Source organism: Lactuca serriola, chromosome 2, assembly GCF_051521515.1.
Source record: "Lactuca serriola cultivar US96UC23 chromosome 2, Lser_US96UC23_V15, whole genome shotgun sequence".
NCBI lineage: Eukaryota > Viridiplantae > Streptophyta > Magnoliopsida > Asterales > Asteraceae > Lactuca > Lactuca serriola.
In genome coordinates, this window is record NC_136409.1 from 227,730,156 (window position 1) to 227,746,342 (window position 16,187).

Genomic DNA, 16,187 nt, shown 5'->3' on the forward strand with positions numbered 1-16,187 from the left:
ACCAAAGTCAAGAGAGTTGGAAAAGTGGTGGCGCAAGTATAAAAGAAAAAACAAAGGGGGCAGTTTTGAAAAAAGCTATAAAAATGTTAGAAAACCAAAAAATAAAGTTTGTGGCCAAAGTAAGAAAGTTCAAACTTTCCTGTTCATTCATGCCCACGGGATTTAATATATATATATATATATATATATATATATATATATATATATATATATATATATATATATATATATATATATAATTTGGTGATGATGCGTTTTCTTTTTGTGATATTCAATCACAAATTCCTTAACAATTACAACAACATATAATTGAATTCAGCTAATCAAATAATCAATTCCTTGAAAAAAAAGTCAACCATTTGAAATTTGGATGATTATCATTGGTATTGGTATGATGATTTTATTTTGGCATCTTATTTAGTTTAACATATCCAAATACTACATTCTTAATCCTTATCTCGTTCTCGCTTAGTAAATAGAGAAATTAAATATCATCCTATCTTTTGATTCTACCAATTTTACTATCCATTTAAACGATGACATGTGTCATATTAGTATCCTAAAATATCATTAAATCTCATTAAATTAACATTAAATTTTACACATGCCACAATTTCATTGGATAAGAGGATATGTAGGAACAAAAAAATAAAAAGATATTTAATTTCTCTAATAAGTATGATAAGTATGATGGGTGCATAGGATAATTTGAGTGTCCGTACTTACTTTAAGCTTGTAATATGTAAAGCTAGTATTTTGTTTTGTTTAACTTCTTGCTAGTCTTTTATTACATCCATTGCTAAAATAAAGTTGTTAGTCTTAAACAATCAGCTTGTTATCTATAGATGTTAATCAGTTACGATGAGGTTTAGTTGATCAAATAATTAACGTTCAATTTATTAATGATTGACTTGTTTTGTATATATTAATATTAATATTGTTGGGCTCCATGAGGAGTTGAAATTCCGTTTTGTCCGTAGCAACAATAGTATCCTGTCTGCTCTCCAAAATCCAAATGGAAAGTAAAATAAATTAGAAAATGTTCATAAAAATCATCGCTAGCTATATATTTCGTTGGGCTCACGTCGTTTATATAAACGCGCCGTCATGGCGCCCACTCCCATATTTGAAGGCTACAAGCAAAAGAAGTCAATTGTTTATAGAAAGAAGGCAATCCATATGAATGTATCAACTACATATTCATATATTTATGTTAGCAAAATAAAATAAAATTTTGAAGATAGTCTAAAAATCTTTGGAGACGAAAAAAACATGTTTGAGATATCTTATTTATTTGAGAAATTAAATTACTTTCTACTTTTTATTCCTACAATTATTAAATTACTTTCTACTTTTTATTCCTACAATTATTCCTATTCGTTAAAATTATAACAAATCACCATTCAATTTAATTTTATTTGATATATTCATAATATAACTTTAATTAATTAGGTTAAAATGTCATAATTTTATTTGATAGAAAGATTTGTAGGCATAAAAAGTAAGAAGCAATTTAATTTCTCTATTTATTTTATTACTAATGAACTTCGAAATATCATATTTTTTTTTTTGGAAATGACAGACTACTTAGCAAAAACCTCACCACAATATTTCAATGGTGACTACGAGTTCGAGCTTCTTTACAGGGCAAACTCAGTCTCTAAGAGGATTTTCAAGGACAACTTTCCACACATGGGACATAATTGCAAGAGGCAAATATAACAAGTTCAAAGATTTGAACTCCTGACCTCAAACCCACGTGGATATCAAATCCGGTGCATCAATCTAGCTAGGCTAGACATCACTTGCTCCAAATAACATATAAGTTTAAAACTTATAGCTATGATTAAAATTAATCATTTTCAACTATTTAGAGAAGCTTAACTATGTATAGGTGGTTGCAAAAATTAATCATTTTCAACTATTTAGAGAAGCTTAACTACATATAGGTGGTTGCAAAAATTAATCATTTTCAATTATTTAGAGAGGCTTAACTATATATCGATCTGTCTTTATCTGTGATATTTCAATATTTAAAAGAATATGAACAATTATTCAATAAACTTTTTTCAGGACACACTAAAATACACGTATTGGAAATTTGAAAAATATATAATAGTACATAAAACTATCCAAAATATTCATCTTAAAACAAAGGTGTTGATGGTATGACTTGTTAAACAAGCGTTGTTTATAATTTGTTTAAAGACGCATGGATCATCTCATTTCTTAGATAATGACATGATGTTGTTAGGTTAAGTGTGCACCTCATGTACAATGAGAATTGTTGGTGTATAAAAAATTAAAAATAAAAGCTCATCAAACTGTATTATGTTTTCTGAACGACAATAAAATATTAGAAAAAAATAATGATTACGAGAAGTCATGAGTATAGCAAAGATTAGAAAGTCGCACAAAAAAGTACTTGACACATAAACAAATTAATCAGCCGAATACATTTTACACTATATGAAAATCCACAAAACTGAAAACAACTTAACGTTATCAAATCGATCAAGACATTACATTTGGAAAGTTGTGATATAAACTGCATAAGCCATATTCAAAACCGAGTGAATGTCTGAAATTAATTGAGAAAGATCGATCGAAATTCCACCGCTTATAGCTTCTCCCAAAGCTCGCTAGCAATAGAACAGGAAATAAATAGGTGATAAGGTGTTAACTTTAAAAGGAACAATACAATTGCAATACGTGTGTTGTGTTCGGTAAACCCATTAATTCGTTCCTAACCTTTTTGATTTTTTTAGGCATGAGTTTTCCCTTTTAATTTCTTCCCAATTGAGATCGATGTCTTTTCATTTAACCCAATAAAGATTTAATTAATTATATTCCTGATGAAGTTTTATATATTATGAATCATTCACGAAAAATATTACATATGATTGCTCATGTAATTAATCTAGTCATAACATCTAATTTTGAGAAATAAGTAAAGAACATTAAAAACTGACTTTTAAAAACAGATATCAAAACCGGGTCCTAGCAAACCGACTTTTAAAAACAAATATCAAAACCGGGTCGTAGCTAGTTATTGGTGATACAAATAATAAATATGTAATTCAAACAACCCCTGAGAATTGAAACAGTTTGTTTATAAGAGAATCTTCCTTCTAACATCCACATCTAATTTGCAATTGGCGACATTGTCAAATGTCAACTTCCTCTCAATTCATAAATTGACATTATAGACATATATATAGCGATGTATCTCACAAACAAAGCAACAACACACAAACTGTTTAGCCATGGCGATGAACCTACCCTTGCTTATACTCATCGCAATTTCCATTTCTGCATGTCTTTCCTCAGCCTTACCAAACGACATGAACTGGTGGTGCGATAAAACGCCGAACCCAGAGCCATGCAAGCATTTCATGAGCAGTAAAACTCAAAAATTGGGTTTCATTTTTGGCAAATCCGATTTTCGCAAAGCGGCTTTGCAATTAGCCATGGAAAGGGCACTTAACGCCGAGAGTCACACCAAATGGCTCGGCCCAAAGTGTCGAAATGAGCGAGAAAGGGCTGCATGGTCCGACTGTCTAAAGCTCTACGAAAGCACTATCCTGCAACTAAACCAGACCATCGACCCAACCATCAAGTGCACCGATGCCGATACACAAACATGGCTCAGCACCGCGTTGACCAACCTCGAGACTTGTCGAGCTGGGTTCGTGGAGCTTAATGCTTCGGACTACATGTTGCCACTCATGTCTAATAATGTTACGAAGCTTATTAGCAATACTTTGGCGCTCAACAATGGTTCGACGAAGCCAATCGAGAGTTATAAAGGTGGGTTTCCGACGTGGGTTTTTCCCGGAGATAGAAAGCTTTTGCAGACGGCGGCACCGAAGGCTAACCTTGTGGTGGCACAGGACGGGTCCGGGAACTATAAGACAATCAAGGCGGCGATTGATGCGGCTGCAAAGAGAAGTGGGAGTGGGAGGTTTGTTATTTCAATAAAGAAGGGTGTTTATAGAGAGAATATTGAGATTGGGAACAAGATGAAGAATATTATGCTTGTGGGTGATGGACTGAAGAATACCATCATCACCGGCAGCCGGAGTGTTGGCGGAGGGTCCACCACCTTTAATTCCGGCACCGTTAGTAAGTCACATCTCCCCCTTTCTCTTCCTCAAAACAATAAAAAGGACTTTTACAAATGTTTCCACTTGTCAACAACGATAGAAAAGTTCTTTATATTTTAAAGACGATTTCTTGCAGACCGAATCAAGAAAGTGAAAAGTCATTCAATTCTAACCATATATCCATTCTTTACTTGTACTGCTACAGTTGTAACTGGGTCCGGATTCATTGCACGTGGAATAACATTCCGCAACACCGCCGGCCCTCAGAACCACCAAGCGGTGGCGTTAAGGTCTGGCGCCGATTTATCGGTGTTCTACCTCTGCAGCTTTGAAGGATACCAAGACACTCTCTACGTCCACTCCCAACGCCAATTCTACAAAGATTGCTACATTTACGGCACTGTTGATTTCATCTTTGGAAACGCCGCCGTGGTTTTCCAAAACTGCATGATCTATGGAAGAAGACCCATGGCTTCTCAAAAGATCACCATCACAGCACAAGGCCGAACCGATGACAACCAGAACACAGGGATCTCGATTCAGAATTCTAGGATCATGGCAGCATCTGACCTAAAACCTGTCTTGAGCTCGTTCAAAACATTCTTGGGCCGGCCATGGAAGCAGTATTCGCGAACGGTTTTTATGAAAAACTATATGGAGAGTTTGGTGGACCCGGCCGGATGGTTGGAATGGGATGGGAATTTTGCTCTTAATACTTTGTATTATGGAGAATATAGGAATACTGGACCGGGTTCTTCAACCAGCCGGAGAGTGAAGTGGCGTGGGTATCGAGTTATCACCAACACCAACGAGGCTTCTAAGTTTACGGTGGCAAATTTCATCGGCGGCCAGTCGTGGTTGCCTGGTACCCGTGTGCCATTTCATGCTGGCCTTTAAACTTTACTTGACGTTTAATGTCTGATCAAATTCTTGTATTTTTTGATTTACCATCATTTTACTCGTTACATTTTCTTCCCTTCAAAGTTCAAATAATGAGAGTTTATTAACTACAACATAGATGTGTTAAAGTTTAAGAAAATAAAAAGATGGAATGGCAACTTGAATGTATTGCATAGTTAAAGGGCATTTGGCGTAACATGCGAGCACTATAATGTATATTGAAAATGTGTATCCAGCATCCTAACAAAAATGGTTGCGAGGTTGAACTCCGGGCGGCTGGATGATTTTGTATATTAAAAAGTATGATATGATTAACACTATGTTAGCGGTTCCAAAATAAAGAAAATCTTTCATAAATTTCGTATAGTTTTATAGGATTGTCATAAATTTCATATAGGATTGACAATCGAAGACAAGACACGATAAAAATACACGTCACAAAACGAAATTGTGGCGAAATCAAAATTTGAATTTTTTAACGCCCCAAAATTAAAATTCAAACCAAAATTATTCATTTAAAAATAAAAGTATTTATTCAGTTTACAACAACAAGAATCTAAATGACATTATTTGATTTAAACATTTATCAGAATATTGTCAAAAGTCATCATGTGTGGAAATATCCAAATGGATGTAATGCAATTGAGCCGTGCCCATCGTTTAATATAAGAAAACCTGAAACATTTAAACCACAAAACGTAAATACAAAGCTTACTGAGTTTCCCAAAATATCACATACAACACAGCACAAATAAACAACTATGATTTATCAGCAACCCTAGAGATTACCCGAAGTCTTAATGGACAAATAACACACCTTATACGTTATGAGCAACACTGGAGTCTACCAAAATCTTAGTGAATAAACAGCACACCCTGTGGGTTATCAACAACCCTAGAGAGTATCGAAGTCTCAACCACACATAGTAATAGGGGTGAGCAAAAACCGCACCACAACTAAAATTAACCGCAAAACCGCATAAACCGCAACCGAAAAACCGCAACCGCAATAAAAACCGATGGTGAGGTTTTCTGTTTTTCAAAAACCGCAAATTTGCGGTGCGGTGCGGTTATTAGTTTTCAAAAACCGCAAAAAAACCGCACCGCACCGCATATATTATATACAATTTTTTTTATCAATTATTAGTTTATTAAATATTAAAAATAAGACAAGTTTCATGAATGAAAGACGGATAAAATACTAAAAGACAAAAGTGTTGGTTTTTTCTTATGTTTAAATTTGAAAAAAAGAATGAAATTAGACAATTTTAAGATATTTATTGTTAATTACTATTGATTTGATGTTTTTAAGATATTAGTTGTTTGAGGTTTAAGTTAAATAGTTAATTGTCTTATACCTTATGGTTTTTATTATTATTACAAGTAATATGTTTGAACTCTTAAAACTATTTGAACTCTAAACTGTGGTTAAAAACCACACAAAATAAGCGCACCAAATCCATGCGGTTAATAACCGCAATACAAAAAAAACAAAACCGCACCGCAAAAATAACCGCCTAACCGCACCGCAAAAATAACCGCACCATGCGGTTTTGAAAATAGATTAACCGCATTTGCGGTTAGTGGTGAGGTTTTGGCTAATAACCGCACCGCGCTCACCCCTACATAGTAACACCTATCACAGTAACAACAAATAAGACCCAGATGATTCGCACACACACACAAACATATATATATATATATATATATATATATATATATATATATATATATATATATATATATTACCACACATGCAAGTACAATCAAGTGGGCCCATATTGATGCCTTCGACCCACGACTATAGTGAGAGACTCACCTTAATCCGATGCTAATCAATCATGCATACACACACTCACACGGGTTGCCGATGTGAATGCTCCTCGCACTAATCATAACCAAAAAGATCTTGATTAACAATTAAGGCAATTAACCATAAACAAGGGTCCGTATATATTCAATCATGCCAAGGGTAAAAGACCATTTTACCCTTCCCTTACTTGACCCATCTAACCATGGCCCAAACCTAAAATGACCCAAGGCTCAAAAATGGCCAAATCATCTATCTGATTGAGTACGCCCCGCGTACCAACCCCTTACACCCGACGTACTACTCGATCGAAGAAAGGGATTTGGGTCGAAACTCGTTACGCACATTGTATGTCGCTGATGTCCAAACTCCACTTTGAGTGCTTAATCCTTTAAGGCAAATTGTCCAAAACTCGGATCGAACTCCTACAAAGGTCTTAACTGATAAAGTTGACAACTTTAAGCTTTTGCATGGCTTGATGGTGTAACGCCCTGTTCTAAAATATTCGTTTATGGAATTTCAGAGGCCAAGGCCAGGGGCGTTTTAGTCCTTTATTAATTTGGAGTTATTATTCGAGAAGTTTTCGGGTCGGGTTATGTTGTTAGAAGTGTAGGATTTCTCGCCACCTTTCTGTGGAAACAAAGTTCATCGGAAACCGATCTAGAATGAAGGAGTTATGACACTTTGAAGATTTCGCAAGAATGGCCCTTAAAGAGAAAAGTTTGCATAAAAGACCATTCATGCATGTGTTGGAACACGTGTGGGTACGCCCAGCGTAGGCTGGGTTACGCCCAACGTAATGAGGCAGTTGGGTCGCGAATGTCCAAGGCGTACGCCCAGCGTACGCTAAAAAGTTATGAAACCCTAATTTAGGATGGAACACTATATAAAGGGCATTATGGTTCCAACCCTAGCCCCCATGTGAGCCTCCCCAACCTCAGAAGAAACCCTAGAACGTCCCTACCTTCATTTTATGAGATCTTGACCTTGCAGAACCTATTTTGGTGGATTAAAGCTTGGAAGCAAGGAGAAGAAGGTTGGCAAGGAGGAACCTTTGAAGCTAGAGCTTGTAGATCTGGGATAAGTGCTTCATTTCGGACCTTTGCAAGGTAAAAAGTCTTGAGCTTGATGATTAACCTCTTAGATCTCCTTAGTACAAGTTTTTGGACCTTTTGGTCCCAAGATTGGGACTTTATGACTTAAGCTCGTTTCTAAGACCAGGGTTGCCTCCCTTAGAGTCATATGAGTCCCAGAAGCAGTAAAGTTTCGACCTTTGTGGTCCTATTAAGTCCATGCATGAGATCTAGTCCCCTTTGTGGAAGTAGAAGAGTGTTTTGAGAGTTTGGGTTGGTTTGGGCCATGTAAAGTCACCAAGTCAGTGACTTTATGGCTTAATGCATAGAATAAGACCTAGATCTAAGTTTATGGCTCTTGAGTCGGAGTATTAAGCACTTAAATGAAAAGTGTCTTAACAGAATGAGTACGCCGATCGTAATTGCAGGAACGCCCCGCGTACTCTCTAGCAGGCCAGTACGCTAAGCGTACATTAGAGTACGCCCCGCGTAGCGCAGTCAGTTGGGCTTATTGCATTTTGGGCCTCGGTGTGGGCTAAGTTGAGACTTACGGTCGTTGGGCCTTATTGGGCCATCAGAATTCAGTTGTTAAGGACCAAGGATTTAGCATTGGGCTTGAGTAAGGTCCAATAAAGGGCTTTGGGGCCCAAAGGAGCAAATTGGGCCATTAGTGGGGCCATGGATGGATTTGGAAGGAATTAAGGGTTTGGGCTATATTGTGACCCATGCCATAGTAGGGGTAAAATAGTCATTTTACCCATCAAAAGATTCCCCTTTTTGATTTAGTGTTTGACTTGTCATGATAGCTAGAGAGCAGCCGAGACAACAGTCGGGGTTCTTTCACTCGAGTTTTCAGCAGTCAGCATTTCGAGGTGAGTTTCCTTCCTGTAGGAACAGGTCTAAGGCCACAATGCCGACCCGTTTAGCTAGCAGTAGTTTCCGGATTTCGGTCCGATGCAGTAGTTAGCATGTTTGATGCCTTCGTGGCTCAGATAGGATTTATGTGTTATGTGTTCCGGGCTACGGCCCGAAGCAGTATGCAGTATATGTGTGTTCATGCTAGTTGTTATGTTTATGTTATGCTTTGTGCAGTTAGTCCGGACTTCGGTCCGATGCAGGGGACAAGGTCCCAGTCAGTTAGTCCGGACTTCGGTCCGATGCAGGGGGCAATGCCCCAGTTAGTCCGGACTTCGGTCCGATGCAGGGGACAAGGTCCCAGTCAGTTTCCGGACTTCGGTCCGATGCAGGGGCAAGGCCCCAGTTAGTCCGGACCTCGCTCCGATGCAGTGGGCAAGGCCTAGTATGTGCTTATTATGTTGTATGGTATGTGGTAGTTTGGGGGAGCTCACTAAGCTTCGTGCTTACGGTTTTCAGTTTTGGTTTCAGGTACTCAGTTTTCAAAAGAGGAGCTCGGAGAGGTTGCAGTGCACACACCATAGTCAGTTAGCCTGGGGAATGTTTTACTCTGATAATGAGATTATGTTTTGAATTTAATACTCGGAAATTATGTTATGACATATGATACGTTTTTATAAATATGGTTTTAGTAATGTTTTAAAAGAGTTTTTTTACTCGTGATTTTTGGGTCATTACAAGTTGGTATCAGAGCCTTGGTTTGAGGGATTCGGACATACTTGAGAGTGTGTCTGGACTCAAACTAAGGAAACGGTAAAAGGTTTTCAAAAGAAAAACATTTTCGAAAGGAATTTTTGGTAAAAAGGAGTTTGAGAAAAGAAAAGAATTTTAGAAAAAACGAAAAGAATATTTAGAAAGAAAATAACATGAAAAGAGAAAAGGGGTGTGGTGCATACAATTAGCCGAGCTCAAGTAAGTACTCCCAAGTTACCCATACAAGTTTATTATTATCAGTTTCAGTTTCAGTTTAGTTCCAGTTTCAGTTTCAGTAGAACAACATGCTAGTATAGGACTAAGGATCTAGGAGGATGTCTTATGTGCCTGATTTATGTGTTTCAGCTTGATAAGAATTTCATGCTAGTATTGAGTAGACAGTAGTAGGATTGCCTGTGTAGGTTATGCCTGATAGTATGAGCTTAGCATTGTATGCCAGTACAGTTTCTTGGTATGACAATAGTTTTGCCTGAGTATGTTTCCTTTATCCGAATGCTGCTTGCTTTGTGCTTTGTGGGACTATGAGTGATGGGAGTTAGTCATTAGGTGAATACGTCACATCACATGTGATCAGGGTTGAATAATCTCAGAGTGCTGGATTTGGCCCTACTGCACAGCTCTCGTTTGAGTCTAACCGTTGTAGGGACGAGACTTTTACTCGAAGGATTATCCGATCCTCATTGCATGTGATGGTATTCAGGTGGTGGCTAATTGGCATTACAAGGAGGCCTTCAGCAGCTGAGGACTGGTTTGGGTGGAGTCAGAAGTTCCCTAGGGCAAGCCTAGGAAGGTAGTAGCAGAGATCAGTAGCAGTAGAGTGACTTGGTGGAGTCGAGGCAGTTCTTGAGGAAAGTACGGATAGATGTGGAAGGTAGTATGGGCCCGTACTACTGAAAGCAGAGGATCCGTACTCGAATCAAGAGGGGTCGAGACAAGACCAAAGAACTTTTAGGGTGTGTGTGTGAGAGATCCCTCAACAGCAGTGAGTATTGATCAGTAGAGTGTTATATTTCCAGCATGGTGACGTTGCGCGAGTTACCAGTTAGCAGTTCAGGTATCGGGGAGGGATCTGGCTCAGGTTCTAGAGCCGGGCAGCTTGATGATCAGATGAGGGATTTCATTTCCGCAGAGATCATGCGCAACATCATCGATTAGACTCTAGTGATTTTTGGTTCGGTTGGATAGGCCATCGTGGAGCTTATGGACAGTCATCTGGAGGCCTTTAGGGCCGGGATAGTTTCAGGACAGATTGGTGCTCGTATAGAGCTCGATGCTTATGGAGTTCAGGGATCCATCGGGGAAGGACATCCCATTTCTAGTTTTTGTCATCAGTGGATAGGAGTGAGTGGGGCATCCTGTCTCCAAGAGAGGCCTCTGCATGATTGGATAATTAAGGAGGTTACGGGAGCCATTCGCGAGGATCTGCACGACGTGGTCGTGAGGATCACTGATAGGTTGATCGCGAAGCTCCAGGATCAGACAACTGTTGTTCAGTCGATGGGCGGTGTCGACAAGTTAATGTAGGAGCGAAAGACGGGCAGGGAATCGGAAAGGAAGAGGAAAACGGATGAGACTCAGGTAGCCACAGGTTTGGGTAAGAGGCTCAAGGGGTTGGATTTGAGGATGAGGGAGTCGCAGTCGATGCGGGAAGTGCGGTAGGACGCACTTGGGGGCGTGCAGGCGTAGAAGTGGTGGCGATGTCGGATGTTTCAAGTGCGGCCAACTTGGCCATTTTAGCAGAGATTGTATTGTTACCATCGCCCATGGACTTGATCCGATATGTTTCCATTGAAGTCAGAGGGGCCACAAGAAGACCCACTGTCCGAGTTTGTATACAGCAGGGCAGGTGCCAGCTCCTGCCCTTAGGACTTCAAGTACCGCCAGCGGTTGCCGAGGCCGGGCATGGGCGCCCACGGCTCGGAGCCGAGTTTTCCGGTTGATTTTAGCAAGGATTGGAGCAGCGCTGAGTGATGGAGGTATGTATCTTTTGTTGGATAAGGTGTCTAAGTCCATAACTATTTCGGGCTTGTACTTGACCCGACCCGGCATGGTCCATTTGGGTTGCATGGCACCATGCAATTGGATAGACTAAATGAGAGAAATAACACTTGGAGATTATTAATATATTATAAGTTCTAATATATTAATAATATTATTTAATTAGTTGATCAAAGAATTAATTTGGAATTAATTAAGTGATCAAAGGATAACTAATTAAATATATGGGTTGGTTATGTAAATCATCCATATCTTGTATAGTGGGCTAAGAGGCTCCATGGATTATCAAGTTGGGTTCTACCCATAGGATGCTCCATGGATGCTCCATGGGAGTTACAAACCCATGGGTCATGGAAATGAAGAGTCATGACACATTAGGGTTTACATGGTGTAACCCTAGATGTGCCAACACTATATAAGAGTCCCATTCTCCACAAAATTGGCTACACACATAGAGACATAAGAAACTAGAGGGCTTGGTCGATTTTGAGAAGTGTGTGTTATCTCAAGAGTCTTTCCAAGAGCATTTGGTGTTGTGTGAAGCATTTGAGGCATCACACTTGGGGTGCTAGGCTCACAAGGTTTCAAGGAACACAATCAACAACAAGGTAAGTTATTCTATCTATGATTCAAGTTAAAATTGTTCCCCATGTATGCTAGATAGGAATATAACCTTGGAATTCAACTTTGCATGATAATTAGACAAACATAGATCCAAGGTTATTAGGGTTGCATGTACACTTAGGAAGTGTTAGAATGCTCAAAAACCCATCAGTGGTATCAGAGCCTAGGCTTGTTTGTTTGTTATTTGTGCTTAAAAGTTGAAGAAAGTCGAAATTTCTGCTGTCTGACTGATGGACTCGGTGAGTCCATGGGGAGGACTCGTCGAGTTCATGTGTATCTTCAACCTACTCGGCGAGTAGGTTTATGCACTCGGCGAGTAGGGTCGACAGAGTGCAGAATTTCGACTTGAGTTGCTGGAAATGGATTAGAATCATTACCCTAAAATGTTTTGGTACTTGAAAACTTGTTTTAGAAGGTGTAATGTCTTTTCTAACTCATTTACAACAACTAGTTATCAAAATTACAAAGATTAAATGTGATTTTGATTCTTGAAAGTGTTCATATTCATATTCTTGTTCTTATGATGTTTAGATGATCATAGGAATTATTTGTAACCTATGTGGTAGATTAATTCATGATCATAATGTGTTTTAATGGAGTCCATAACTTGTCCTCAAGTTATGGAAAACCAAAAGTCTCTTGGATTAAAAACCATTAAAAGAACACAAGAGTTAGGAAAAATGAAAAGTCCTCATTTTACTACTCTATTAAACTCATAAGTTACAAGAAATGAAAAGTTTTGAAAGTTTACAAAACTTGCCCTCAAGTTTTGGAACAAGTAAAGTTAAGTTAAAACTTTAGTTCCAACCCCTAGAATTTTAAAAGTTAAAATTCAACCCTTATACTTATATTATTATGATTTAATAATTATATATATATATATATATATATATATATATATATATATATGTATAAGAACAAAGTCGTCTTACCGCTAGTACGCCTCATTCACGAAGCCGGTCTATAAGGTGGGTATAAGGTTGTTGCCTATAAAATGGTGACTTAATGGGTGTCCACTCTCACCCACCGCTTGCTTGATCGGTGGAGGGTCGTTAGCCGAACGGGTAAGACAAGGACTTATTAATTCTCTTTCAAAGTATGATGAATATTATAAAGTAACTAAATGTTTTATTAAATTCCCAATCTTAGTTACTTTAGGAAAAATGTGAATAAGGTGCTATTCCATGAAATTACACTTTACACTTTGATTAAGTCGTTGGTGGAGCGTGTGTGGTTAACCGGCACACTAACTTGGACTTAACAAGGTAGGTAAAGGGTGACTTAGGGTTTATTATAGTATCGATGGAGCGTGTGTGGTTAACCGGCACATCGATTGAGTGATTAACTTTAAGGGTACCAAGTGATTTGCATGGTTACTTCACACCTCGTTTTGTGATCCTCGGTATCCCAGTCACAAAACCTGGAGGGCACACTCGAGATTGAAACATGCCTTTGAAAAGTTCATTGAATCTCAAAGAATCTAGGAATTTCTAAGAACCATTCAAAAACCTAATACTAAAATATTGCGGTTTTCGTGGTGGAAATTGGTGAATCGTCATTCACCTACCTTTCAAATATGATATAGCTTAGATTACGGCATACCTCTTCTAAGTTATATTATATTGTGATTGGATCCTAGCCTTAATACTACATTTGGGTGTTTTATTAAGGACTCTCTTATATCTAAACTAGTCTTGTCCTCTTTCCTTCAGATGTCTTTCAACAATGCTTCTGGCTCTAATCCTAATGGCTCCTTTACCCTTATGAACTTGTGTGGGAAAGTCACCTTTGATGGATCCAACTTCAATGAGTGGATCAGAAACATCAGGATGATTACCCGCTACGAGGACAAAGAATATGTCCTTGACAAGGAGCTTAAGGAGATTGATGAGTCCACTGCAACTCCTCAGGAGATCGCTGAATTTCGGGCACATGAAAGGGATGCTACGAAAGTGGCGTGCATCATGACGGCCACGATGACAGCTGAACTCCAAAAGTCTTATGAGGATTTCTACCCTTATGACATGCACCAAGATTTGATGGAAAGATACCATCAAAGTGCAAGACAAGAGAGGTATGAAATCATCTGCTCCATGATAACAACCATGATGAAGGACGGGGAATCCGTCACGAGCCACATGCAGAAAATGCAAAGGTATGTGGATCGTTTGCTGAAGCTTAATGTGAACTTCCCGGAGGATCTTGCAATAGATATTATTTTGCATTCCTTACCATCGTGCTATGATCAATTCCGCATGACATATCACATGAACAAGGAAGAAGTAACCCTCAGCAAACTTCAGGGACTTCTCAAGACCGCAGAATCAGGTCTTAAGGGGAAGTCGGTTGCTATCACTCCTACTCAAAACTCTACTCCGGTTTTGGCAATCAGGAAGAATCGATGGAGGAAGAGAAAGAGATCCTCGAAGGGTACCAAGGCTCGGACCCTTGATGGCTCTTCTTCAAGTGGAACCAAGAAAGGTTTCATTACCCCTTCTTCTGACCCAAAAGAGGCTGAATGCTTCTATTGCCATGAAAAAGCTCATTGGAAGCGGAACTGCCCAAAATACCAGCAAGATGTGAAGGATGGGAAAGTTAAACCCAACCATGCAAGTATTTACACTATCATTTCTAATAACTCACCCCATTCTAATTCTTGGGTCCTTGATACCGGGTGTGGTATTCACATTTGTTGTGACTTGCAGGGACTAAGAAGAAGTGAGGATGTGGAGCAAGGAAGGATAAACTTGATCATGGGGAATAGGAAAGCTATACCTGTTACCAAGATTGGAGTTTATACTTTATCGCTAAGTAGTGGGTTTAGTTTAGATTTGAATAAGTGTTGTCATTCGCCAGGAATGGAAAGAAATATTATTTCCTTTCATGCTTTGTACAAACAAGGGTTTACCTTTTCATTTAATAATGAAGTTGGTTCTATTGATGCTTTCTTTAATAATGTTCTTTATTTTAAAGCATTACCTTGTGATGGTGTGTATGAAGCTGTATCTGTTGTTGATAACTTAGGAAATAATGTTTTGTGTATTGATTCTACTAATAATAACTTGGATAAAGCATCATTATGGCATTGTCGTCTTGGACATATAAGCAAGAAGCGCATAGGCCAACTCCAAAAGGATGGAGTCTTGGAGTCGTTTGACCTAAAGTCAGATGATAGTTGCGAATCATGCTTACTTGGAAAAATGACAAAGTCACCCTTCACAGGTTCGTGTGAGAGGGGTGAAGGTTTGTTGGACCTTATACACACGGATGTGTGTGGACCATTCAAACATGCCACAAGGGATGCTAATCGTTATTATTTGACTTTTACTGATGATTATAGTAGATATGGATATGTCTACTTGATCAAGCATAAGTCAGAGACTTTCGAGAGGTTTAAGGAATTTAAACAGGAAGTCGAGAATCAATTGGGCAGGAACATTAAGATGCTTCGATCCGATCGTGGTGGTGAGTATCTTAGTTCAGAGTTCCTCGACTATCTAAGGGAATGTGGGATAGTCTCACAATTGACACCTCCCAGGACACCACAGTTGAATGGTGTGGCTGAGAGGCGTAATCGAACCTTGCTAGATATGGTTCGTTCCATGATGAGTCGAGCTACGCTACCAATCTCATTCTGGGGGTATGCCTTAGAGACTGCCGCCCATATTCTTAATCTAGTCCCTACAAAGAAAGTTGCCAAAACTCCTCACGAGATGTGGACTGGTAAAGTACCTAAACTAGACCACATCAAGATTTGGGGTTGCGAGGCTTTCGTGAGACGCGAGACTCATGATAAGCTCGAACCTCGAAGCGAGAGGTGTATTTTCATCGGTTACCCACAGCGATCCTTTGGTTACCTCTTCTACAGACCTAGTGACAATGTGGTCTTTGTAGCAAGAAGAGGTGTCTTTCGAGAAAGAGAGTTTATAAGCCAAGGAGACAGTGGGAGGAAAATTGATCTTGAAGAAATTCAAGAATCAAGCGGTGAAGGAACTTCAAACTCTAGCCCTCAACTTGAGGAGGAAACTCCTGTTGAGCCAATTGACA

The 16,187-nt window shown here is 38.8% G+C and overlaps 1 protein-coding gene across 1 annotated transcript; it reads left to right on the forward strand.

Moving 5' to 3' along the window:
- Nucleotides 1-3,164: 3,164 nt before the first annotated feature.
- LOC145088766 (pectinesterase 2-like) lies at nt 3,165-5,187 on the forward strand. The gene is made up of 2 exons (XM_079027169.1): nt 3,165-4,125; nt 4,312-5,187. The coding sequence occupies exons 1-2, from the start codon at nt 3,267-3,269 to the stop codon at nt 5,001-5,003; spliced, it is 1,551 nt and encodes a 516-aa protein (XP_078883295.1). The 5' UTR covers nt 3,165-3,266; the 3' UTR covers nt 5,004-5,187.
- The last annotated feature ends 11,000 nt before the right edge of the window (nt 5,188-16,187 follow it).

What these genes read in the sequence shown, in the direction of transcription:
- LOC145088766 (XM_079027169.1), top strand. Translation starts at nt 3,267, where the DNA reads ATGGCGATGAACCTACCCTTGCTTATACTCATCGCAATTTCCATTTCT. An exon ending in CTTTAATTCCGGCACCGTTA is followed by an intron (nt 4,126 to 4,311) that starts GTAAGTCACATC and finishes GTACTGCTACAG; the next exon opens with TTGTAACTGGGTCCGGATTC.